Source organism: Trachurus trachurus (genome assembly GCF_905171665.1).
Source record: "Trachurus trachurus genome assembly, chromosome: 5".
NCBI classification, from domain to species: domain Eukaryota; kingdom Metazoa; phylum Chordata; class Actinopteri; order Carangiformes; family Carangidae; genus Trachurus; species Trachurus trachurus.
Genome location: NC_139896.1, coordinates 2703126 through 2727635, shown reverse-complemented (window position 1 = coordinate 2727635; position 24510 = coordinate 2703126). Strand labels below are relative to the sequence as shown.

Below are 24510 nucleotides of genomic sequence, written 5' to 3'. Positions count from 1 at the left end.
CTCATAAAACTATGACTTTATTCTCAAAGAATGTGAAAAAACTTTTTTGGAGTGGAATATTTGGAGTGTTTTTATTTATTTATTATTTATTCGACTTGCACGAACCTTTGTGTGTTTTTTATTCTGTTTGTTCTGTTCTATACCTGGTTGTAGAACGGTATCATGTGTATAAGATATTGATTGTGTGTGTGTGTGTGTGTGTGTGTGTGTGTGTGTGTGTGTGTGTGTGTGTGTGTGTGTGTGTGTGTGTGTGTGTGTGTGTGTGTGTGTGTGTGTGTGTGTGTGTGTGTGTGTGTGTGTGTGTCTCACTCTGTCTCCAGGTTTGAGGATCTGCTCGTTCTTGGTGCCCAGCTTGTTGAGTAGTGTGTACGCCAGCTTCACGCTGCGGCTCCACAGTTTCCCTGAGACACAGAGGATCAGATTTAACATTTAACATCAGTGACGTTTTCACTGTAAAAACCTTCAGCTCAGTTGAAACAGTTGATGCACAAACAAGCTGCATTCTGGGAACTTCCTTCCACACTGCAAAAACTCAAATATCTTACTAAGAATATTTGTCTTATTTCTAGTCAAAATGTCATTTCTAGTCAAAACAAATCTCATTATACTTAAAATAAGACTCATCACATTAAAAAGTAGCTTGTTTTTAGACACTTTTTACTTCTTTCAAGCAGATTTTCACTTGGAATAAGTAGAAAAATCTGATAGTGGAGCAAGTTTTTCTTCCTTATTACAAGCACAAAAAACCTGCTTTCACTGGCAGATTTTTCTACTTATTTCAAGTGAAAATTTGTTTAAAACAAGTGAAAATGATCTAAAAACAAGTAAATTTTTAGGTGATGAGTCTTATTTTAAGTGGAAAGAGATTAGTTTTGACTAGAAATGAGACATTTTGACAAGAAATAAGACAAATATTCTTGAAAAGATTTTGAGGTTTTGCAGTGCAGTCTCTTGTGTCTCACCGTAGGTCAGCGTGTAGAGCGGTCGGCCGGTGATGTCCAGCGCGGTGAGTGCGGGGCTCTTGCCCTGCGTGGCCCCCCAGCGGGCCAGCGCCGCCTGCAGCGCCGGGGGCCAGTTGCTGACCACGCCCAGCGGCTCGCCCTTCACCGGGATGATCTGACGCCCCTCGGGCTTCGGCGTGTTCGGGTCCGGCTGCGGCACTGACCGAGACAACGGGACACAGTGAAGGTCAAGTGAAAGTCGAATTTTGACTTTTCATCTCATAATTTCATTTTTTTCAAATACCGTAATTTCAACGTTTTTTTGTGTGTGTTTTTTTACATGATTTAGACTTTTTATCTCATAATTAAAAAATTTTGCACAACTTTTTTTATTTCAAAAGTTCAACTTGTTTTTGCATAATATTTTACTTTTCTCTCAAATTTTCCACATTTTCATCTCTTTTTTGTTGCATTATTTCAACATTTTTATTGCATAATTTTTACTTTTTCTCTCATAATTATAACTTTTTTCCACATAATTTAGACTTTTTATCAATTTCTTTGGTATTATTTCAATTTTTGCATAATTTTTTACTTTTTATCTCATAATTTCAATTTTTTGCATAACTTTTATCTTTTATTTCAAAAGGTCAATTTGTTGTTTTTGCATATTATTTTACTTTTTCTCTCATAATTGTAACTTTTTTCCACATAGTAATTTAGACTTTTCATCAAATCTTTTTGCATTATTTCGACTTTTTATTTTTGCATTATTTCAACTTTTTATCTCATAATTTCAACTTTATATCCTACAATTATGACTTAACAAGGGGGTATTTATTTTCTTTCTGTGATCATTGTGTACATACTGGCAATTCTTTTTCACTCAATTGATTAATTTAAATTAACTGTTATTCATCCATTGAGTCACATTAATGCTTTACAATTCACAAGTTCATACCTGAGAAAACCATTGTGCTGAGCCCCTGACCTTGTGGCCACCTAGTGGTGACTTTTGGTATTAGTCATTTCCTTAAGTTTCTTTTTTCCCTTCTCCATGTGCTACAGTCAAAAGCTAGCAGCTAGCAGCTAGTAGCCTAGCAGCCTGCAGTGAGCAGTGTTTTCCTTTACGTTCAGCCTTGGAGTAGATTTGTCCGTAAGTATTGTTTGTAAAAAGTGATTCTGCACATGTTTACAGTGTCAGTATTTTATGTATATTTATGTATTGCATGTAAGTAAATTCTGTTCTGTACTGTTCAGTTTTACAGAAACGGCATCAGTAAAAAACCATACAACTGAAGACGGTTTGGCTGAGTTTTTGTACGCTATCTGTCTAGCCTTGTACAGATACACAAGAGTGAGGACAGAATAGTAAAAGGACATCCACACAGCGGGCTAAGACACAGGAATCAAACACTGAGCAGCTACGCCATGGAGCAACAAGATGAAGCTGATCAGACGCAGCAACACTTGGAGGTCAGGTCAGAAGTCTCTGGCTCTAAGTTATCAACCAGATCAAGCAGGTCTTCGGCCAGCGCAGCGGCAACCAAGGCAAGGGCCAAAGCCGAAGCGGCTCGTGTACAGGTATCATACGCCGAAAAGGAGGCTGCTATGATGAGGGAAAAAGCCAGAGTGGAAGCAGAGCAACAGAAAATGTTGGCTGAGGCAGCACAACGCAAAGCAGACTTAGAAGCCAGTCTGTATGTGCTGCAGACAGAGAAGAGTGCCACCGTAGCCTCAGCTGAAGCAGCGGTCTACGAAGCGGCAGCAGAGATCCAAGTCGATCCTTTTGAAGATTTAGCCCAGGTTGCTATTGAACGCACAAGTGAGTATGTTCAGGCTCACTCCATAACACCAAGCATTCAACGTGAGCCAGTCTTGCAGCAAACACCTGTCACACCCTACCATGTTGAACAAAAGGCAGATTACGCTGTTCCACCTGTTAAGTCAGAGAATCCTCTCTCCAAGCTAAGAATCAAAGACGAGGCTGTTGATGATGAACATAGGAGATATTTTTCACAGCAGTCGCCTCCCCCCAAGTCTCCTGCAGCTAGCCCACACAATCATCCAGGTGAAGCTCCACTAATGACAGATTTAGCCAAATACCTAGTCAGGAGAGAAATGGTGAGTTCTGGGCTGTTAAAGTTTGATGACCGTCCAGAAAACTACTGGGCTTGGAAATCTTCCTTCCAAGATGTTATGATAGGTCTTGACCTATCAGCTAGAGAAGAGCTTGACCTATTGATCAAGTGGCTTGGTCCACAGTCTGCTACACAAGCAACGAGGATCAGATCTGCTCATGTCCACAATCCTGCAGAAGGTGTTCGGACGATTTGGCGGCGATTAGAGGACACGTATGGCTCTCCTGAGGTCATTGAGCATGCCCTTTTACAAAAACTGGAGAATTTTCCAAGAATCACTAACAAAGACAGCCAACACCTCAGAGAATTAGGAGACTTACTTGTAGAGGTAGAGTCAGCAAAGGTGGGTGGCCACTTACCTGGTTTAGCTTATCTTGACACTTCACGAGGAGTCAATCCTATCATAGAAAAGCTTCCATATGGCCTACAAGAACGCTGGGTTGTGCAAGGCTCCAAATACAAAGAAGAATATGGTGTTTCCTTTCCACCCTTCGGTTTGTAGATTTCATCTGCAACCAAGCAAAGATCAGGAATGATCCAAGTTTTGCCTTTTCTACACCCAGTAGCTTCAGCTATTCTAAGACAGAGAAACCTGTGAGGTACAACAGCCAGAGAGCTGTCTCAGTTAGGAAAACAGAAGTGTCTTACCTTCCCACAGCTTTCCAGGAAAACACATCTGGGAAAACAACAGATGAACCTCATGATCGGTGTCCATTACACAACAAGCCGCATCCTTTAGCAAAGTGTCGTGGATTTCGAGGCAAACATCTAGATGAAAGGAGAGCTTACCTTAAGGAAAACTCCATTTGTTTCCGGTGCTGCGCATCCACAAGACACATGGCTAAGGACTGCAAGATTGCTGTGAAGTGCAGGGAATGCAACAGTGATAGACACATTTCTGCATTGCACCCAGGTCCGGCTCCTTGGTCACAGGAGGCTCAAGAGAGGGAGCAAGAGCATGGCGGGGAGCGAGAAAATGATTCACTTCTTGAAGTCACGTCAAAGTGCACAGAGATCTGTGGCAATACTCCTGGTCCAAAATCATGTTCCAAAATCTGTTTAGTCCACGTGTATCCTGCTAATCATCCAGACAAGGCTCAGAGAATGTATGCAGTCTTAGATGACCAAAGTAATCGGTCGTTAGTCAAATCGGACTTCTTCAACCTCTTTGGTATCAATGGAGTTCCATCCTGCTACACCCTGAAGACCTGCTCAGGTATAATGGAGACAGTAGGGAGAAAGGCTAGCAATTTTGTTGTTGCATCACTTGATGGAAAAATCCAGGTAGCACTCCCTTCTCTCCTTGAGTGTAATATGATCCCGGACGATAGATCCGAAATTCCTACCCCTAACATTGCTCAGTACTTTCCACATCTTGCACCTGTTGCTGACAAAATCCCACCAGCCGATTCCAGTGCTCCCATTCTACTGTTGCTAGGACGGGATGTTCTGAGTGTTCATAAAGTGCGAGAGCAGCGCAATGGCCCACATGATACTCCATATGCACAGCGCCTGGATCTAGGATGGGTGATTGTTGGCGAGGTGTGCTTGGGAGGAGCTCACAAGCAAACCAACGTGAACGTCTACAGAACAAATGTGTTACAGAATGGACGCACCTCATTTCTAGTGCCATGTACAGGATCGATCCGTGTGAAGGAAAAATACAGCAGTCCTACACAGCAACTTCATCTCAGCTCAGCTGAAACAGATAATCTGGGAGACACTGTTTTTCAAAAAAGTCCACATGATGATAAACTTGCACTATCAGTTGAAGATACAATCTTCCTTCAAATCATGGACAGAGAGGTCTACATCGATGAAGATAACCACTGGGTGGCACCACGGCCTTTCCGAACGCCACGGCGGTTTCTTCCTAACAACAGAGACCAAGCCCTGAAGCGTCTCACCACCCTGCGGCACACGTTTCAGAGGAAGACAGAAATGAGAGACCAGTTCATTGACTTCATGAAAAAAATGTTTGAAAACGATCAAGCAGAAGCAGCCCCACCTCTGACATCTGGCGAGGAGGCCTGGTATCTCCCCATTTTTGGAGTTTATCACCCCCAGAAACCGGGTAAGATTCGGGTTGTCTTCGACTCAAGTGCTCAATGTGAGGGGATTTCCCTGAACGATGCACTTCTGAGCGGACCAGATCTCAATAACATGCTGATTGGTGTTTTGCTGCGCTTTCGCCGGGAGCAGGTAGCTATCACCGTCGATGTTGAGCAAATGTTTTACTGTTTTCGGGTCAGGGAGGACCACAGAAATTATCTCAGGTTCCTTTGGTTCCAAGATAATGACATCAGTAAAGATGTTGCTGAGTTCCGCATGAAGGTGCACGTTTTTGGTAATAGCCCTTCACCAGCCGTAGCCATTTATGGGCTGAGACGAGCAGCTGAACTAGGCGAAGAGGAGCACGGCTCAGACGCGATGCAGTTCATCTTTCGACATTTTTATGTGGACGACGGACTCGCTTCTGTGCCTAGCGAAGAGGAAGCCATCGACCTCTTGAAAAACACAAGAAGCATGATGGCAGAGTCAAATATCAGGCTTCATAAAATAGCCTCCAACCGTCCACAGGTCATGAATGCATTCCCATCAGAGGAGAGAGCCAATGACCTCAAGAACTTAGACCTGAGTGCTGATCCTCTGCCTCTTCAGAGAAGCCTTGGAGTAAGTTGGAACTTACAGACTGACAGCTTCATGTTTCAAGTGGCACCAGATGGCAAGCCCTTCACAAGGAGAGGAATTCTTTCTGTTGTCAACAGTCTGTACGATCCCCTTGGGTTTGTTGCCCCTGTGGTGATTCAGGGGAAATCATTATACAGGGAACTTACCTTGGAGCAGCAAGCGTGGGACGAACCTCTACCGGCAGACAGGGAAGTGCAGTGGAGGAAGTGGACTGACTCACTCAGCGAACTTGAACATATCCAGATACTCAGAAGCTATGTTCCAGTGTCATTGTCTTGCACTCAGAGGAGGGAGATATGTATCTTTTCAGATGCATCTACTATGGCTATAGCAGCGGTCGCATACCTCAGGGTCATAGACACTGATGGCCAGTGCCATGTCGGCTTCATCATGGGCAAGGCTAAGCTAGCACCAACTTCTGCTCATACAGTTCCACGCTTGGAACTATGTGCAGCCGTCTTAGCTGTCGAACTGGCTGAACTGATTACAGAGGAGAGCGACATGGATCTACACAAAGTCACATTCTACACGGATAGTAGAATCGTCCTGGGATACATTCACAACATCACTCGCCGATCATGACTTCCGGTGGCAGGGGATCATGACTTCCGGTGGCAAGACGTGAGGACGCCAGCTCCTGCCTCGCGTTGTTCCTTTCAGAAAAATTACTTTGAATTAAGGTAGATCCTTCACCCAAAGTTATTTTACATTGGCTAAAACTTGCTGGCCATCTCAGATATTCTATGCCGTAATTTATGCCTTCTAAATTAGCCTTGCGCAGCACTGGCGGCAACATGATGGATCCTGAATACCTCGGCAAAATGATTAGAGAAATTGTTCGGGAGGAGATCTCAGCGGCACTCGACAACAAGCTTAAACCTATCCACGAGGAACTAGAGAAACTTGAAGTTACTATCAAGTCATGTAAGTCTAAGGTGGAAGACCTGGAAGCTGCGGCGAACGCCATGGAGGAACGATTGTCGGCCGCGGAGAAACTATATAATGACCTGCTGCTTGCAAACGAGCAATTAAAAGACAAGACAGATGCACTTGAAAATCAAAGCAGGAAGTTTAATTTGCGCATACTGGGGCTACAACATGGGGTCGAGGCTGGTAAACCCACCAGCTTTGTTAACAAACTTCTCTACGAATTGTTTGGTGAAGAAGCCCTGGGGCCGCCCCCTTTAGCCAGCATTGCTCACCGCACAGGTGCTACAGCCAAAGATGGGAGCCGCTGCATGATAACGCGGCTGCACAGTTTCGAGGTGAGGCGCACGATCCAGCGCCTGACGGGTGAAAAGGGGGGCAAACTGTACTTCAGAGGACAAAGGATCAGCATTTACCCTGATATGACTGCCGAGCTGCGGAAACAACAGGCGGAATTCAACGAGGTGAAAGCACTCCTGCGTAAAGCCGAGCTGAGATGTGGCATTGTGCATCCCGCAAAGTTGCTGGTCACTTTCAACAATAAAACCGTCTCCTTCACTCGCGCAACAGAGGCTATGGATTTCTATGAGAAGCAAGTGAAAACCACGCTTACAAAGGCCAGCTCCACTGCGGATTTAACACCGTCAGGCTGACCATCTCACCCCCCCAGCCTGGACAGTTGAAGGTGGAAGTATGGCCGTGACCAGGTATGAATGTATTAAAAAAAAAAAAAAAAAAGGATTTTTTTTTTTTTTTTCCTTTTCGTTCCTGCTTTTTTTTTTTTTTTTTTTTTTTTTTCTCTTCAATTTTTTCTTTTTTCTCTTCTTCCCTTTTTTTGTGGAGGAGTGTTTTTTTTTTTTTTTTTTCTCCCTCTCTTTTTGGAATATGAGAGAAACACTAGTGACGATCAACTGTCTTCCTGTTTTTTTTTGGGGGGTGGGGGGAGTTCGAGAGTCAACAATCACTATCATGAAATAACTTTCCGGAGCCTCACTCTCCCCCCTCCCCCCCCCCCCCTCCTTTATGGACTATGACAGAAGACACTAAGTGTTTTTGGGAAGTATTCGATGTTATTCGATTGAACAGCTGTATTTTTACTTTTTTGGAAAGCTTACAAAGGATGGGCTAAATAATATCTAGGTCCACTACCATTTCTCTTTTCACTTTTTTATTTTCTCTGTATTTTTGTCCATTATTAGTATTTTTCATTTTATTTATTTATCTACTTACAATTCATTTATTGATTTGTTTACTTGTTTAATTTATTTATTCTTTTTTTTTCTTTTCTCTCTCTTTTTTTTTTTTTTATATAGGCCTGCCTATAGCTTGTTCTCTTTGGTTAGTATTAGTTATTAGTTTATTCCTTTAAACTTTTTTTTTCCATACTTTCTCTTGTTTAATTTGTATTATTATTATTATTATTATTATTATTATTATTATTATTATTATTATTATTATTATTATTATTATTATTATTATTATTATTTTATTTTTTATTTAGTTACTATTTTCAATATTTCACCAGTATGGGTTAGGGTGAAGGGAATTTAAATTAGGAACCGCGTGAGGGGAAATGCCCTGTTTGTCACAGCTCTGCTAGTGTTGTGGGGCAATAGGAGTCAACAAGATGGGGCAAATAAGGATTGGGATTGTACAAAGTTTATGCATTTTATGTTTTTTCCCCATTTTTGTGTTGGGGTGGGAGGGAGGGTGGAGTGTTGGAAGAGGGTTGTGGGCTTTAGAGTGGGAATACTCTGGCTTAAGAAGAGGGAGGGGAGGGGAGTTGGGATTCATGCTGGTATTAGAGTGAGACCTACCTCGAATGTGTATGCTGCATTCTTATATGTTACTGTACCTATATCCTCTCTTTTCTGTTTTTGTTTTACTTCCATATTAAAGTAGTTTAATGATGTCAGGCTTATCTATTCTATCATGGAATGTACAGGGTATAAACGAAGCGAAAAAACGTTGTAGCTGTTTACAGATACTAAGGAAAAAGAAGGTGGACATTGCATTATTACAAGAAACCCATTTGATGCAGCAAGATATTAGCAAAATCAACAACACTATGTTTAAAGTAGTATCATATTCATCAGCAAATAACAAAACTAAGGGAACAATTATATTATTTCGCTCTAATCTCCAAATTAATATTGTGGGGAAAGGCAGCGACCAAGAAGGTAGGATTGCTTATGTCAAAACTATGATTGAAGGGGAAAAAGTTGCTTTTCTTTCAGTATATGCCCCCAATGTATATGATAGGTCTTTTTATTCATCTTTACATCAAATTCTCCAGGAAGTTAATGAATTTAAACTTTTTTTAGGGGGCGACTATAACACTATTATCGATCCTTTAATGGATAAAACAACTAAGAGTAATGTTTCCCCAAACACTCTGGCACTACGTAACTTAATTTCAGATTATGGTCTCTTGGATATATGGAGAACACAAAATCCCAAAACAAGAGAGTATACATTCTATTCGTGCAGACATGGTTCCTTCTCAAGGATAGATTATATCTTCATCTCATCTCAATTGGTCCATCGGGTTCAGAAAGCCGAAATAATACATATGTCTCTGTCTGACCATCACGCCAATCTGTGTGTTTTCTTATTAACTGCATCTTCCAGCCGTGCAACACGTTGGCGGTTTAATACTAGTCTTTTGCGGAATTTGGACTTTATTAATCAGTTTAGAGAAGGGCTAAGAGAATTTTTATCCATTAATAAAGGCTCGGTTTCGGACGCGAGAATTATGTGGGATGCCACAAAAGGTTTTATACGGAACAACTCCATAGCGTTTGCCTCCGGTCAAAATCGGAAGCAATTGAAAGAAATAAATAATTTGGAACATCATCTTTCTTCCTTAATCCATCAACAACAAAACAGTTTCTCTACCGAAAGGGAGAAAGAGTTATCCATAATCAAATTAAAATTAAATACTCTTCTTAGCCAGAGGTCTGAATTTTTAATACACAGAGTTAGACAATCCCATTATTTAGATGGTAGCAAACCAAGTTTTTTACTAGCAAGTAAATTGCGCAATAATGATCGCTTGTCCGTTATATCATCAATACAGTCTGAAGAGGGCATAATTTTACATGACCCTCAATTGATTAATCAGCAATTTAGAAAGTTCTATCAAGAATTATACCAGAATGAAATAGATGAAGCTGAGGGCTTAACAACTGAATTAATGAACTCCTTCTTTGAAAATTTGTGTTTACCCCAGCTTACAAAAGAGGAGTGTAAGCCCTTAGACGATAAAATTACTTTAAATGAACTATTTGAATCATTGAAACAGATGAAAAAAGGCAAATCGCCCGGATTAGATGGCATCCCGCCAGAATTATATCTTGAGTTCTGGTCGGATTTAGGACCAATTATGCTTGATATGATCGATGCATCTCTCCAGAAGGGATTTTTCAACAGGGACGTTAATACAGCTATTATTTCCCTTTTGTGTAAGGCAAACAAAGATCCAACTAATTGTGCGAGTTATAGGCCAGTGTCATTGTTAAATTCTGATGTGAAATTGTTTGCCAAAACCCTAGCCAATAGATTAAATTTAGTAATTCCTAAGCTCATCCATCCTGATCAATCAGGCTTTGTTAAGAATAGGTTTGCATCAGACAATGTCAGAAGATTACTGCATATTATACACGCTTCTCCTAAATTGTGTCCCCTGCCTGCAGTATTATCTATTGACGCAGAAAAGGCGTTCGATCGTCTCGAATGGAGCTTCCTGTGGTTTGCACTGGAACATATGGGCTTTAGTGGACAATTTATTCATATGTTAAAAGTTCTGTATAATAATCCTACAGCAATGGTGTTGACGGGGAACCAGTGTTCCTCTCCATTTCCCATAGGTAGAGGAACTCGCCAAGGCTACCCCCTCTCTCCACTTTTATTTATTTTATCTTTGGAACCGCTGGCACAAAAAATTCGCCAGTGCCAAAATATAAATTCTATAGTGGTGGGGAAAGTGCATAACTCCATTTCATTATATGCAGATGATATTTTATTATATTTCAGTAATGTGATTCATGATTTGCCTCACAGTAATAAAATAATTTCATTATTCAGTAGTATTTCAGGTTATAAAGTAAATTTGAATAAATCAGCACTTTTACCTTTGAAGGATGTTTCAGAATACTCAGATTTGCACACAGAAATCCCAGTAGTTCCGCAATTTAAGTATCTTGGGGTTGATATTTTCTCTACTCTTGACAAAATTACTAATAAGAATTATAAACGACTATTTGACTTAGTTAAAGGGGACCTGGAGAAATGGTTCGATCATAAATCATTGTCATTAAGTAGCCGAATATCAGTTATTAATATGATGGTCTTACCCAAGATAAATTTTCTGTCCAGTATGTTGCCCTTACCTTCGCCGGTCCGCTATTGGGAAAGGACCCAGAGTCTTGTGGCAAAGTTTTTGTGGTCGGGAAAACGACCTAGAATTGGGGGTACGGTACTTCAGCAGGGCAAACAGCTAGGGGGATTTGGGTTGCCCAATTTTAATTTATACTATTTATCATTTATGTTCCGCCCTTTAAGAAACTGGTTCTTTCAAGATGTGAACCCTTCGTGGCTCCAGATGGAGCAGGATATTGTTTCTCCTTACAAATTGGAAGAATTGACCTTTTGTGGTCTACCCTCCAGATACTGTGAAGCAAAATTTGGCCCTATAGTCGCCCATTCTATACGGATCTGGCGGGAAGTGGAGAAATTGGGTGGCTGGGAGATGCAGTGGCACACGCAGACACCAATTTTTAGAAATCAGCTGCTATGCTTGGAGAGGAAACCAATTATTTATTCCCCATGGTCTAACTCTGGTATCCGTATTTTATCTCATATTATAGACGACAGAGGACTTAGGTCATATGAAGATCTCAAGAGCTTATATAATCTACCCAGATCTTCCTTTTATTTTTATTTACAGTTGAGACATGCTATCTTAGCTCATGGAGTTCCATGTAACATGCCTCTTCTCGAACATCCCCTTCTCAAGCTTTTAGGCATGGAATCGAAATCCAGAGGTCTGGTATCCACTCTGTATCAAAAAATACAAGAAGCTAAAGGCCATACACTGGGGGTGACCAAAGTGTGGAATGTTGATTTGAAGGAATATAACCAAGTTATTGATTGGAAGAGAGTATTGGGAAACATTAAGATTACGTCACGGAATTTCAATTATCAAATGATTCATTATAAATTTATTCACAGATTTTATTTAACACCCAGGAAACGCTGCCAACTTCAACTTTGCTCCACTCCCACTTGCCCCTTGTGTAACTGTAGCCAAATAGGAACTTATTGTCATATGATGTGGCAATGTCCGGAGGTGGAGCTTTTTTGGTTTCAAGTAGCATCCCTGATGGGAGATATAATTGGGATCAGCATACCGTGTAATCCGATTGTTTTGCTGCTAAACGATGACTCTCAATTAGTACTTAAGTTTACTCAGAAGAAACTACTTTTCTTAGGCCTGACGGCAGCTAAGAAGATGTTAATACAGAGGTGGAAACCGCCACACACACTCAATATCTCTCGATGGACTGCCTTACTGTACGACATTACTTCTCTGGAGCTTTCGATTGCTCGATCGAATGGGGCTATAACGAATAGCATTGAGGTCCTGTCTAAGGCATTGGAGAAGATTAGACTTAAGTTACATAGACAAACTGGTTAGTCGATAGGGCTTAGTCCCCCATGTATGAACTATAAAAGTGTATGAAGATGTCTGGGTAAATTTGTGCATAGGGAATTGGGAGTTAAGGGGTACCTGTATGGTATGTTTGGTATGTATGTATGTGGAATATTTGGGGGATACTACTGGCAGTGTGAACTGATAAGATCACCCTTATCTCAGGATGGTCATTTTTATTTTTTATTTTTATTTTTTACTATTACTTAATTATTTATTTCCATTATTACTGGTGTACTCTTTGGACATTTGTTAGTAGAAGAGGAGAGGGACAAGGGGACTTGACACTTCTGTGTTAATTAATTGAACTGTATGTGATGTACTTCCCCCTTTATGTTCAGAGACTAAATCCAGCAAGGGGAAGGGGAGGGGAGGGAAATAAGCCAGAGGGGTAGGGGTGGGATAAGGGTGGGACAATAGCCCACATGGTTATGAAATACTCATTTTGTATATGATGTATGGTGGTATATGTACGATGTACGGTGGTATATATATATATGATTTAAGGTGGTGTATGTATATATGTCAATTAAGTAACTGTGAATTTGATTTAATGTGGGCATATTGTAAAACGGGCGGGGGGGATGAAATAATAAAAACTTGATCACAAAAAAAACAACATCACTCGCCGATTCTATGTGTATGTGGCGAATAGAGTGACCAGGATAAGAAAGTCTTCAACACCAGACCAGTGGCATCATGTCAGTACTGATCAAAATCCAGCAGATCAAGGAACAAGGTGCATTCCGGCAGCTCACCTACAGCACAGCATTTGGCTCTCAGGCCCTGACTTTCTAAAACAGGCTGATTTGGAGGTGTGCGAGCCAACGGAATCCTTTGACCTCGTGGAGCCATCGTTGGATACAGAGATTCGCCCTCAGGTCATATCTCTTGTCACCAATGTTGCAGAACGGATGTTGGGGTCACATAGGTTTGAACGTTTCTCAAGTTGGAAATCCCTTCTAAGAGCAATGAAAATGCTCATCCACATTGCAAAGTCATTCTCTAAGACTTCTCACACAGGAAAGTGCGCAGGCTGGCACTGCTGCAACAGTCTGCACTCCACAGACCTCTCACAAGCAAAAACAGTGATCATTCAGTGTGTACAGCGCGAAGTCTATAAAGCAGAGTTTGAAAGTCTCTCAAAGGAGAAAGAGGTTCATTCACAAAGTCCTCTTAACAAACTCGACCCCTTTATTGACCAGGAGGGGTTGCTGAGAGTCGGAGGTCGTTTGCAGTCAGCTGATCTTTCAGAAGCAGAGAAACATCCCCTGATAATCCCAGCGGGTCACCATGCTGCTGTACTGCTAGTCAGGCATTACCATGACCAGGTAGCTCACCAAGGCCGTCAGTTCACCGAAGGGGCCCTACGCACGGCAGGACTGTGGATTGTTGGAGCTAAGAGGCTCATTGCCAGTGTGGTGCATAAGTGTGTCACCTGTAGGAAGCTGAGAGGACGCATGGAGGTACAAAAAATGGCTAACTTGCCTGCAGACAGAGTTGTCGTAGACCCACCTTTCACACACGTTGGCCTGGATGTTTTTGGGCCGTGGAACATCACATTCCGTCGCACAAGAGGCCACAGTCCTGAAAGTAAAAGATGGGCCGTAATGTTTACTTGCCTGAGCACCAGAGCAGTGCATCTGGAAGTTGTGGAGTCAATGTCGACCTCCAGCTTTATCAATGCCTTGCGTCGGTTCTTGTCAATCAGAGGACCAGTGAAACACCTCCGGTCAGACCAAGGCACAAATTTCGTTGGGGCCTGCAAGGAGCTAAAGATTAATGTCAATGACCCAGAGGTCAAAGAGTACTTTCAGGATCAAGGCTGTACATGGACGTTCAACACACCGCATTCATCTCACATGGGCGGTGTGTGGGAACGTATGATTGGTGTTGCGCGACGCATACTTGATGGTCTGCTGTTGAAATCCTCAACTACTCGCCTCACACATGAGGTGTTGACCACTCTAATGGCTGAAGTCATGGCTATAATGAATGCCAGACCATTGGTTCCTGTCTCGACCGACCCTGAAACGCCTGAAGTTCTCTCACCTGCAATGCTTCTGACCCAGAAGGCCAGTGTTGTGTCAGTGCCACCTGGAGACTTTGAACTCAAAGACCTCTATAAAAGTCAGTGGAGACAGGTTCAAGGTCTTGCAGATTGTTTCTGGAAAAAATGGAAGCAAGAGTACCTTGCAACATTGCAAACCAGAAGAAAATGGCAAGGCGAGAAGCGAAATGTACAGGAAGGCGATGTTGTCTTGCTTAAAGATGGTCAAGTCAAACGCAATGAGTGGCCTATTGGGCTTATAGTGAAAACTTTACCAAGTGCTGACAACCGAGTACGGAAAGTTGAAGTCAAGATCAGGAAGCAAGGAGTTGCTAAAACATATCTCAGGCCTGTTACGGAGGTGATTGTACTCCTACCTGAAAATGGACAGAAGAACTAATTTATAGTGGTATATTTGTAAATATACCAGGCGGGGAGTGTGCTGAGCCCCTGACCTTGTGGCCACCTAGTGGTGACTTTTGGTATTAGTCATTTCCTTAAGTTTCTTTTTTCCCTTCTCCATGTGCTACAGTCAAAAGCTAGCAGCTAGCAGCTAGTAGCCTAGCAGCCTGCAGTGAGCAGTGTTTTCCTTTACGTTCAGCCTTGGAGTAGATTTGTCCGTAAGTATTGTTTGTAAAAAGTGATTCTGCACATGTTTACAGTGTCAGTATTTTATGTATATTTATGTATTGCATGTAAGTAAATTCTGTTCTGTACTGTTCAGTTTTACAGAAACGGCATCAGTAAAAAACCATACAACTGAAGACGGTTTGGCTGAGTTTTTGTACGCTATCTGTCTAGCCTTGTACAGATACACAAGAGTGAGGACAGAATAACCATATACCGTAAATAAGTACAATGAGAATCGTGTATAATAATGTTACAGATGTTAAATGCGAAGTCACTCTGAACATTTTGTGTTTTTTTTTTACCTTCTACGATCTCCTCGGAGTCGTCGGTGAAGAACTCGCTGAGCTCCGGCCTCTTCGGCCTCTTCAGGGTGTTGAGAAGCTGCTGGATCTTAGTCGACACTCTGCTGCTCACAGGAACTCCTACGGACCGGTGGAGGCGTGGCAGTGACACACACACACACACACACACACACACACACACACAGATACACACACACCGAGGTTCAGACACACACAGCTCCACAAAACACCAACAACCTGCTGAGTGACACGTGTTCATATCTCACAGTCTGCTGCTCTTCATCCTCTCACCTCGGGAGACTCTGATTGATTGATTGATTGATTGATTGATTGATTGATTGATTGATTGATTGATTGATTGATTGATTGATTGATTGATTGATTGATTGATTTTCAAATTAAACTAAATGTTTTAATTGGTCTTTGAATTGATCGTTGTCACGTTATTAAAGGATGAAAAGCAGCAGCACGAAGCACGAAGGTGGCGACGACACGAGGAAACACGGTGAGAAGTGGGGAAAAGGTTTGTTTGATTTTCTCTTTGGGATCAGACGTGAAGGATTCGTTTGTGGTGGTTTTGTTTGTTTGATTTCTCTGATAGTTTCTTACAAACAGGAGGGAAGAGTCGGGGAGAGGAGGAGGACGAGGGAGGAGGGGGGTGTTACAGCAAACACACATTAAACATTAAAGTGTTTCCTTACTCTTCGTATTACCTCTTCCTATGAGTCGGTCAAATAAACATGTGAGAGGTGGAAGAGGGATCGAGAGGAAGAAGAGAAAGCAGTAAAAGTCTGATTAATGATGACGTCATTGGTTGCAGGCTGCAGAGAAGAAGGAGGAGGAGGAGGAGAGGAAGAAGTACACTGCAAAAACTCAAAATCTTACCAAGAATATTTGTCCTATTTCTAGTTAAAACAAATCTCATTCTACTAAAAATAAGACTCATCACATTTAAAAACTCGCTTATTTTTAGACACTTTTTACTTATTTCAAGCAGATTTTCACTTGAAATAAGTAGAAAAATCTGACAGTGGAGCAAGTTTTTCTTCCTTATTACAAGCACAAAAAACTTTCACCTTTCACTGGCAGATTTTTCTACTTATTTCAAGTGAAAGTTTGTTTGAAACAAATAAAAATTATTTCAAAACAAGTTCATTTTTGCATAACTTTTACATTTTATTTCAAAAGTTCAACTTGTTTTTGCATAATATGTTGCTTTTTCTCTCATAATTTCAACTTTTTTTCCACATAATTTAGACTTTTCATCTTCATCTGTTTGAAACAAATGAAAACATTTTTCAAAACAAGTTCATTTTTAGGTGATGAGTCTTATTTTAAGTGGAAAGAGATTAGTTTTGACTAGAAATGAGACATTTTGACAAGAAATAAGACAAATATTCTTGGAAAGATTTTGAGTTTTTGCAGTGTAGAGGAAGAAGTAGAAGGAGGAGGAGAAAAAGAAGAAGGAGGAGGAGGAGGAGAAGGAGGAGTGTGATGTGATGTGCAGCTCTTTACCGTCGGCCGTCTCCATCATGCTGGAGCGGCTCTGCCCGCGGCTCATCCCCCGGACGACGGCGTTGGAGGTCAGGTCGACCCGCGGGCCGCGGGCCGGAGGAGCTCCAGCTGTAACATCTGGAGGAGGAGGGGGAGGGGGGCCGCTGTTCTCTGAGGAGGGGGGGGCTGCAGAGGAGACAAATGACAAGGAGTCTCAACAACTGGAAACAGGATTCATTCTGGGGGTTTTATACTGTAGCTATGCAACAAAGCATCAGTTCGTTTTTTTCTCTTGTTCACTTTGTCTCAGGTCTGAAATGTGAAAAGCATTTCTCCTTCATTTTATCATTTAAAAAAGTTTAAAAGGATAGTTCACCCCAAATTCAAATTGCACTCATTATCTCCTCCCCCTCATGTGGACTAAGGGCTGGGAGAAGTTTCAGAGTCCTCCGTGGCTTCTCTGAGTTACAGATACAATTTCGCATTTCAGGGCTTCAATACAAGACAGACATTACATACGAGCAGCATGGAGGTATTTGGATGTTTTTTGGTGTGTCTTTTTGTTACGAAGACAGTTGGTATCCATTCACAACCGTTATATGGACATGCACTGCTACGCCGAGACCCCCTGTAACTCAGAGAAGCCACGGAGGACTCTGAAACTTCTCCCAGCCCTTAGTCCACATGAGGGGGAGGAGATAATGAGTGAAATTTCAATTTTGGGTGAACTATCCCTATAATGAACCATGAAACTCGTGTTGCATCGACAGAAAAACCAGATGTTGTGGTTGCAGCTGCTGAACTCGTCTCACCGATGCGACTGTGAGCCAACATGTCCGTCACGGCGGCTTGAGGCTGCGGCTGCGGCTGAGGAGGATGATGAGGCTGATGAGAAGAAGGAGGAGGCTGCTGCTGATGATGATGATGATGTTGGTGGTGGTGATGATGATGAGGCTGGTGGTACTGAGGCTGGTACTGCGGCTGGTACTGCGGCTGGTACTGCGGTTTGTACTGCGGCTGCGGCTGTGCGTGGCTCTGCGGCTGCGGCTGCGGCTTGGCGTCGCCGTGCGACAGCGTGGACGAGGCCGAGGACGAGGTGGACGAGCCCTGCACCGAGCGGTTGATCCAGGAGTCGGGGCTCTGCAGGTTGGGGTTGGGAGCAGCGTAAGCAGGAGGAGGAGGAGGAGCAACGCCGGCCGACTGCCTCCTCACGTTGGTGTCGTCTTCAGAGCCGGATGACGAGTCTGAGGGACAGAGAAGAAACAACAGAGTGAACGTTCAGGTCTATGCACTGCAAAAACTCAAAATCTTTCCAAGAATATGTGTCTTATTTCTTGTCAAAATGTCTCATTTCTAGTCAAAACTAATCTCTTTTCTCTTAAAATAAGACTCATCACCTAAAAATTAACTTGTTTTTAGATCATTTTCATTTGTTTCAAACAAATTTTCACTTGAAATAAGTAGAAAAATCTGCCAGTGAAAGGAAGTTTTTTGTGCTTGTAATAAGAAAGAAAAACTTGCTCCACTATCAGATTTTTCTACTTATTTCAAGTATGTTTGAAAGAAGTAAAAAGTGTCTAAAAACAAGCTACTTTTTAATGTGATGAGTCTTATTTTAAGTAGAATGAGATTAGTTTTGACTAGAAATGACATTTTTGACTAGAAATAAGACAAATGTTCTTGGTAAGATTTTGAGTTTTTGCAGTGTGGTTTTTGCAGTGTGGAGCTAGATCAGGGTCAAAAGTCTGAAACTGAAAAAAAGATTTGAAACTGTTCACTGCAAAAACTCAAAATCTTACCAATATTTGGCCTATTTCTGGGCAAAATGTCATTTTCAGTCAAAACAAATCTCATTATACCTAATATAAGACTCCTCACATAAAAAGTAGCTTGTTTTTAGACACTTTTTTACTTATTTCAAGCCTATTTTCACTTCAAAAATCTCTGCTTGAAAAAGTAGAAACGTTGTCTCTTTTATAATAAAGTTTTTGCAAGTGATCGGACAGTGTGCGGGAGATCCTTTTTTCCTTTTGTGAAGCCTATTTACACTTGAAATAAGTAGAAAAATCAGACAGTGGAGTACGTTTTTCTTTCTTATTACAAGCACAAAAAACTTACTTTCACTATCAGATTTTCTACTTATTTCAAGTGAAAATTAGTTTGAAACAAGTAAAATGATCTAAAAACAAGTTAATTTTTAGGTGATGAGTCTTATTTAAAGTGGAAAGAGATGAGTTTTGACTAGAAATTAGACATTTTGACAAGAAATAAGACAAATATTCTTGGAAAGATTTCTAGTTTTTGCCGTACTATGATCTGCATCTGAAAAGATAAAACATGCATCTGAAAGAAATATGATCCCAAATATCAAAAACATATGAAAGTGAAATATGAAAATAAATGATTTATTCAAAATAATTACCAGAGTTGATCATAATTATATTTAACCTGAAAAAACGTTTTGTACATTTATTTTTATTTTGAATAACGTTGATGTATTTTTCAAAATTCAAGATCAAAACTTGAAATTTCAGTTTCAAATTTTACTATTTCAAGTACAAAACATTTGACCCCGATTTAGCTCCGTACAGGTCAGAGGACACCTGTCTTTGTCCTACCTGGTGGCGTCCGGGTTTCGATCGGCGACGGGACGTAAGTGGAGCGCCGCTTGGTCGGCATCGGCAACGCCATCTTCTCCTCCTTGTGTTTGGCCAGAGCAGCTTGAACGGCCTCAGTGTGGATGTCTGCACACAGAGAGCAACACAGAGATACAGGTTAGAACATCTTTTATCTGTGGCATCAGTTTGAATTTTATTTTATTTTTTTCTCTTCATCCAGCAGATCAGAGATCAGACTTGTGATGATGCATTTAAAGGGATAGTTCAACATTTTTGGCAAATTGGCCCATCGCCATAATCCCTATAGTCATAGCAGTAGGTTTGTTACCTTTAATTGTCGGTGCAAGCTGTTTTTAGAACGGCGGAGCAGAGCCGTGAGCTGCTCAGAGCTACGCTACGGAGGCTCATTATGGGATTTCTTGGTTTCCCTCATCAAACTCATCAAATACACAATCCAACAACTCCACAACGCTCTGGTGGACAAGTTGTGAGCTGCACATTCACCACGCTATGAGATAATAACACAACGTTACCACACAGAGTTGTTTTAGAGGGAAATTCATGCAAAACCACTGATGCGCGTTGCCTTCAGGGACAGTTTTTCATCAACAGTCTCTGTATTTCCCTCTAAAACAACTCTGTCTGGTAACGTTGTGTTATTATCTCATAGCGTGGTGAATGTGCAGCTCACAACTTGTCTATACTTTATGTACTGCTGTGAATTTGTGGAAGTCTGGTTGTTGAATTTCCCTTTGGTTCTATCTATCTATCTATCTATCTATCTATCTATCTATCTATCTATCTATCTATCTATCTATCTATCTATCTATCTATCTATCTATCTATCTATCTATCTATCTATCTATCTATCTAATTCATTCGACTGATGGAGAATCTTTCATTTCTTTCTTTCTGAGAATCTTGAATGTTGAATCAGAAGAAAATCCCGTTGTGCACGCACACTTACAACACATATGCACTGACAATACAGACAATAATAAATGCAGAGGTATTTATTTCCCCCTGATGACACCCACAGACACTTCTTTTTTCTTTTTTTTTAAACGACCACGTGAGGAAGAACACACACACACACACACACTCACGACGACATGTGCAACATGAAGCCCACTCACTGACAAATCACATCATGAACTCGGGGGACGTTCGTTCATTTGTTTCCATTCAAACATCATTGCATGTGAATAAATGATGTAGCACAGCTCATTACACAGCAGCAGCAGCAGCAGCAGCAGCAGCAGCAGCAGCAGCAGCAGCAGGGACCGCCGTTACATAACCACACACAGCTCACACATAAATCATCCTCCCTCGTAACGTGTCGCTGTCGCCCTCGCAAAGCACAGGAGAAGACGACTCTGTGACACATGTCAACAGGAAGGAGGGGGAGTTAGTTTTATTATATTAGCTCCAATTAACAGAGAGAATTAAAATAGAGCCGTAAGTCTGGATGGAAGCGATAGAAACAGAAGCATCAGTCTGAGGCCTGACAGGCCGGTTATGAACGATCTGTAATAACTGGAGCAGTGGGAGGAAATTTAATCTAGGAACTTCTCCATTTGCACTTGCAGCTCATAGAAATAATAAAAACTTCAATATAAACTCATCGTGGAGTTTTATTTTTTATTTTTCTGTCTCTGCAGAAACTTTATTAAAGGGATAGTCCACCCAAAATTGAAATTTCACTCATTATCTCCTCCCCCTCATGTCGACTAAGGGCTGGGAGAAGTTTCAGGGGGTCTCGGCGTAGCAGTGCATGTCCATATAACGGTTGCAAAGGAATACCAACGGTCTTCGTAACAAAAAGACACACCAAAAAACATCCAAATACCTCCATGCTGCTCGTCTGTAATGTCCGTCTTGTATTGAAGCCCCGAAATGCGAAGCTTGTTTGTAGCGGAAGCTTCTCTTTCTGGTTCGTCAAATTTGTTGGGGCTTCAATACAAGAGGGACATTACATACGAGCAGCATGGAGGTATTTGGATGTTTCTTGGTGTGTCTTTTTGTTACGAAGACAGTTGGTATCCATTTGCAACCGTCATATGGACATGCACTGCTACGCCGAGACCCCCTGAAACTCAGAGAAGCCACGGAGGACTCTGAAACTTCTCCCAGCCCTAATGAGTGAAATTTCAATTTTGGGTGAACTATCCCTTTAACAGCAAAACTGGAGCAACGTCTCATCAACCTGCAGAAGAATCATCACAACTCTTCACACAAACATGTTGGTTTCCTCCACACGAATGTAATTAAAAACTATATAATTATTTATTCAGACATTATCTGCTCCTTTGGGATGGACTTCTTCTACTTAACTCTTAACTCATTTGTCCATTAACTTTTTTGTTGTTGTTACTCTTTAACCCTCTCCAGGTTTTCTAAATCTCACCTGCACATCTACTTTCTGTATTTTTGTTATTTTGCTTCCTTGTTTATGTTATTGTGCAAATAAATTAATCAAACTTTATTGCCTTAATTTCACAGAACAGAGTAAAATCACCATGAGACTGAGCTTTATTCCTCTTAATACTTAAAGAGGTAAATGCAGAGACTGCTTGATGAAAAACTGTCCCTGAAGGCAACGCGCAGCAGCGGTTTTGCATGAATTTCCCTCTAAAACAACTCTGTCTGGTAACGTTGTGTTATTATCTCATAGCATGGTGAATGTGCAGGTCACAACTTGTCCACCAGAGCGTTGTGGAGTTGTTGGATTGTGTATTTGATGAGTTTGATGATGAGGGAAACCAAGAAATCCCATAATGAGCCTCCGTAGCGTAGCTCTGAGCAGCTCACGGCTCTGCTCCACCGTTCTAAAAATAGCTTGCACCGACAATTAAAGGTAACGAACCTACTGCTATGATGACTATAGGGATTATGGCAATGGGCCAATTTGCCAAAAAGGTTGAACTATCCCTTTAAACCATAGATGCATGGATGAACAAACTGTTTAACTGCAGCTGTTTTGTTTTAACACTTCCTCCTCTCTCAGCTGTGACAGAGTCTGAGCTGAGTGAAGGTTTTATTCAGACTTTTGACTGATGAAGACAAACTGAATGGAGCTGCTCATGGTAAAATGGAGGACAGAAAAGGACTATTTATACAGCAAACAGCTCATCCTCCTCTCTCTGTCTCTCTCTCCTCCTCCAGTCAGATTTATTTCAGCTCATCATTTCTACACAACTTCAACCTCTGCACCAAGAAAAACCTGACACAACGTTGTGGTACGATCCTCATGTTTTTTATGATTCCAATTTGAATTTAGCGTCTCCTCCGTCTTCCTGGCTCTGATCTGATCTGATCTGTGTTTCTTAATAATATAATATACAGTAATAAGACTAAAACTCTGAGTAAAACTCCAGTGTTCAACCTGCTGCTTGTTTTTAACTTTTTATCTATTGGGAATATTTATATCTTAGGTACGGAAAAGACAAAGACAAAACAAAAAAAAGCAAACAGAACAAATGAATCAGTATGAGGTCCCAGAGAGTTCAAGCCTTGTTCAAGTCTTGGTCTTGGCTATATTTCTCAACATTACTATGAAATTGACTGTTACTTCCAGGCTATTTCTTGACATTATGATGCAATTAATTGTTATTTCTTGGCTATTTCTTGACATTATCAGGTAATTAACGGCCTGTAAATTAAAATGGTTGTAAATGTTTTACTGCATTATGTGGAGTCAGCGTGTCGACCGTTTCACCTCCAAGAGGATCAGAGTCGGTGTGAGACGACGACAGTCTGACATAGTCTGAAGATGCACTGATAGTGAAATGATTTTGGGTGTGAAGCTCAGCACACGCACGCACGCACGCACGCACGCACGCACGCACGCACGCACTTCTTTAATTGCTCCCAGCCTGGTTCAACAAGTGGACCTGGTGCCGGAGGAATCGAACACTGCAGCAGAGTTAAATGTAATTTTTTCAGGCGTTTTTTTCCAGGACAGTGGCCGGGCAAGAGGAAACAGGCAGCAAAAGGGTCGTCCCAGTTGGGAATCGAACCTGCGATCTCCTGTACAAGGTTCAGAGTCCATATGGGACTTCACTGTGACTGTGACGTGGTCGTTGCGTTCTGACTCTGACCTGATCTGTAGCGGTCGTCCCTGGTTCCTCCTCCGCGGTGCGTCCTGCGGGAGCGGCGTTCCCGGTAGCGGGAGGAGCTGGAGGGAGGGGGGGCGTGGCCGGAGGAGGAGGAGGAGGAGCTGGGAGCGGGAGGCTGCACCACGTCATTCTGAGGGGGGGGCTCCACTGTCGGAGGGGAAAAAGAACAAACACAGACGTATTAATACATAAATTGATGGATTATTGTGATGTTATATATCAAAGTGCTCATAAATGAGACCTTGCTTCACTTAACATAGCCTACAATAGACTCTGTAGATTTGTCCTTGGATGCCCTTTTCTTACCCATCACTGCACAATGTACACTAGACTCAACTGGCCAACATTGAATATGAGAAGACACATGCACTGGTTACAGCTGATATACAAATGCAGGGCCGGTCCCTGGCATAAACCCTCTATGTGGTTGTTTAGGGCCACAGCCGTTAGGTGGGGGGCCACATGATCAGAAAGGTACCGGGGTTCATCAAGTCATTTAAACATCCTGAGGTCTGCACGTGCAGCTATGAGCTTTATATGTAATGTGAAGTCAATATTCAGCTTCTTTTATCTCACATTTGAGACATTTGGTGAAAATAGAACGGCAGAATGACAACATTTGTGCTCAAAAAGCAATCTTACAAAATGTCATTTTAGACTTGTTTTCTACACTTATCTATTACTGTATTCATATCATATTTCAAGCACCAAAACAGTTCATTCTCATGACTGAAGGAGTGTTTTCACAACGGATTTGAATTTTTTTCAAAAAGCAGACCTCAATTTTCCAGCATTTGGCCTAAATTATTTCTTTCTACAGTGTTGTAGGACAAACTGGCCTCAGTGTGCTTACAGCGGAGGTTCTAATATTTAGACATGAAACAC

The 24510-nt window shown here is 41.6% G+C and overlaps 1 protein-coding gene across 1 annotated transcript in view; it reads right to left on the bottom strand.

Annotated features, from left to right (window-relative positions):
- Positions 1-24510, bottom strand: part of dip2bb (disco-interacting protein 2 homolog Bb) — a 93508-nt gene that overhangs the window by 36839 nt on the left and 32159 nt on the right. The window contains exons 3-9 of the mRNA XM_083972415.1: positions 23608-23772; positions 19508-19633; positions 17702-18133; positions 16911-17075; positions 15396-15515; positions 963-1160; positions 310-401 (exon numbers count right to left, since the gene is read on the bottom strand). Coding sequence (XP_083828541.1) covers positions 310-401; positions 963-1160; positions 15396-15515; positions 16911-17075; positions 17702-18133; positions 19508-19633; positions 23608-23772 — 1298 coding nt within the window. The remainder of the gene's footprint in view (positions 1-309; positions 402-962; positions 1161-15395; positions 15516-16910; positions 17076-17701; positions 18134-19507; positions 19634-23607; positions 23773-24510) is intronic.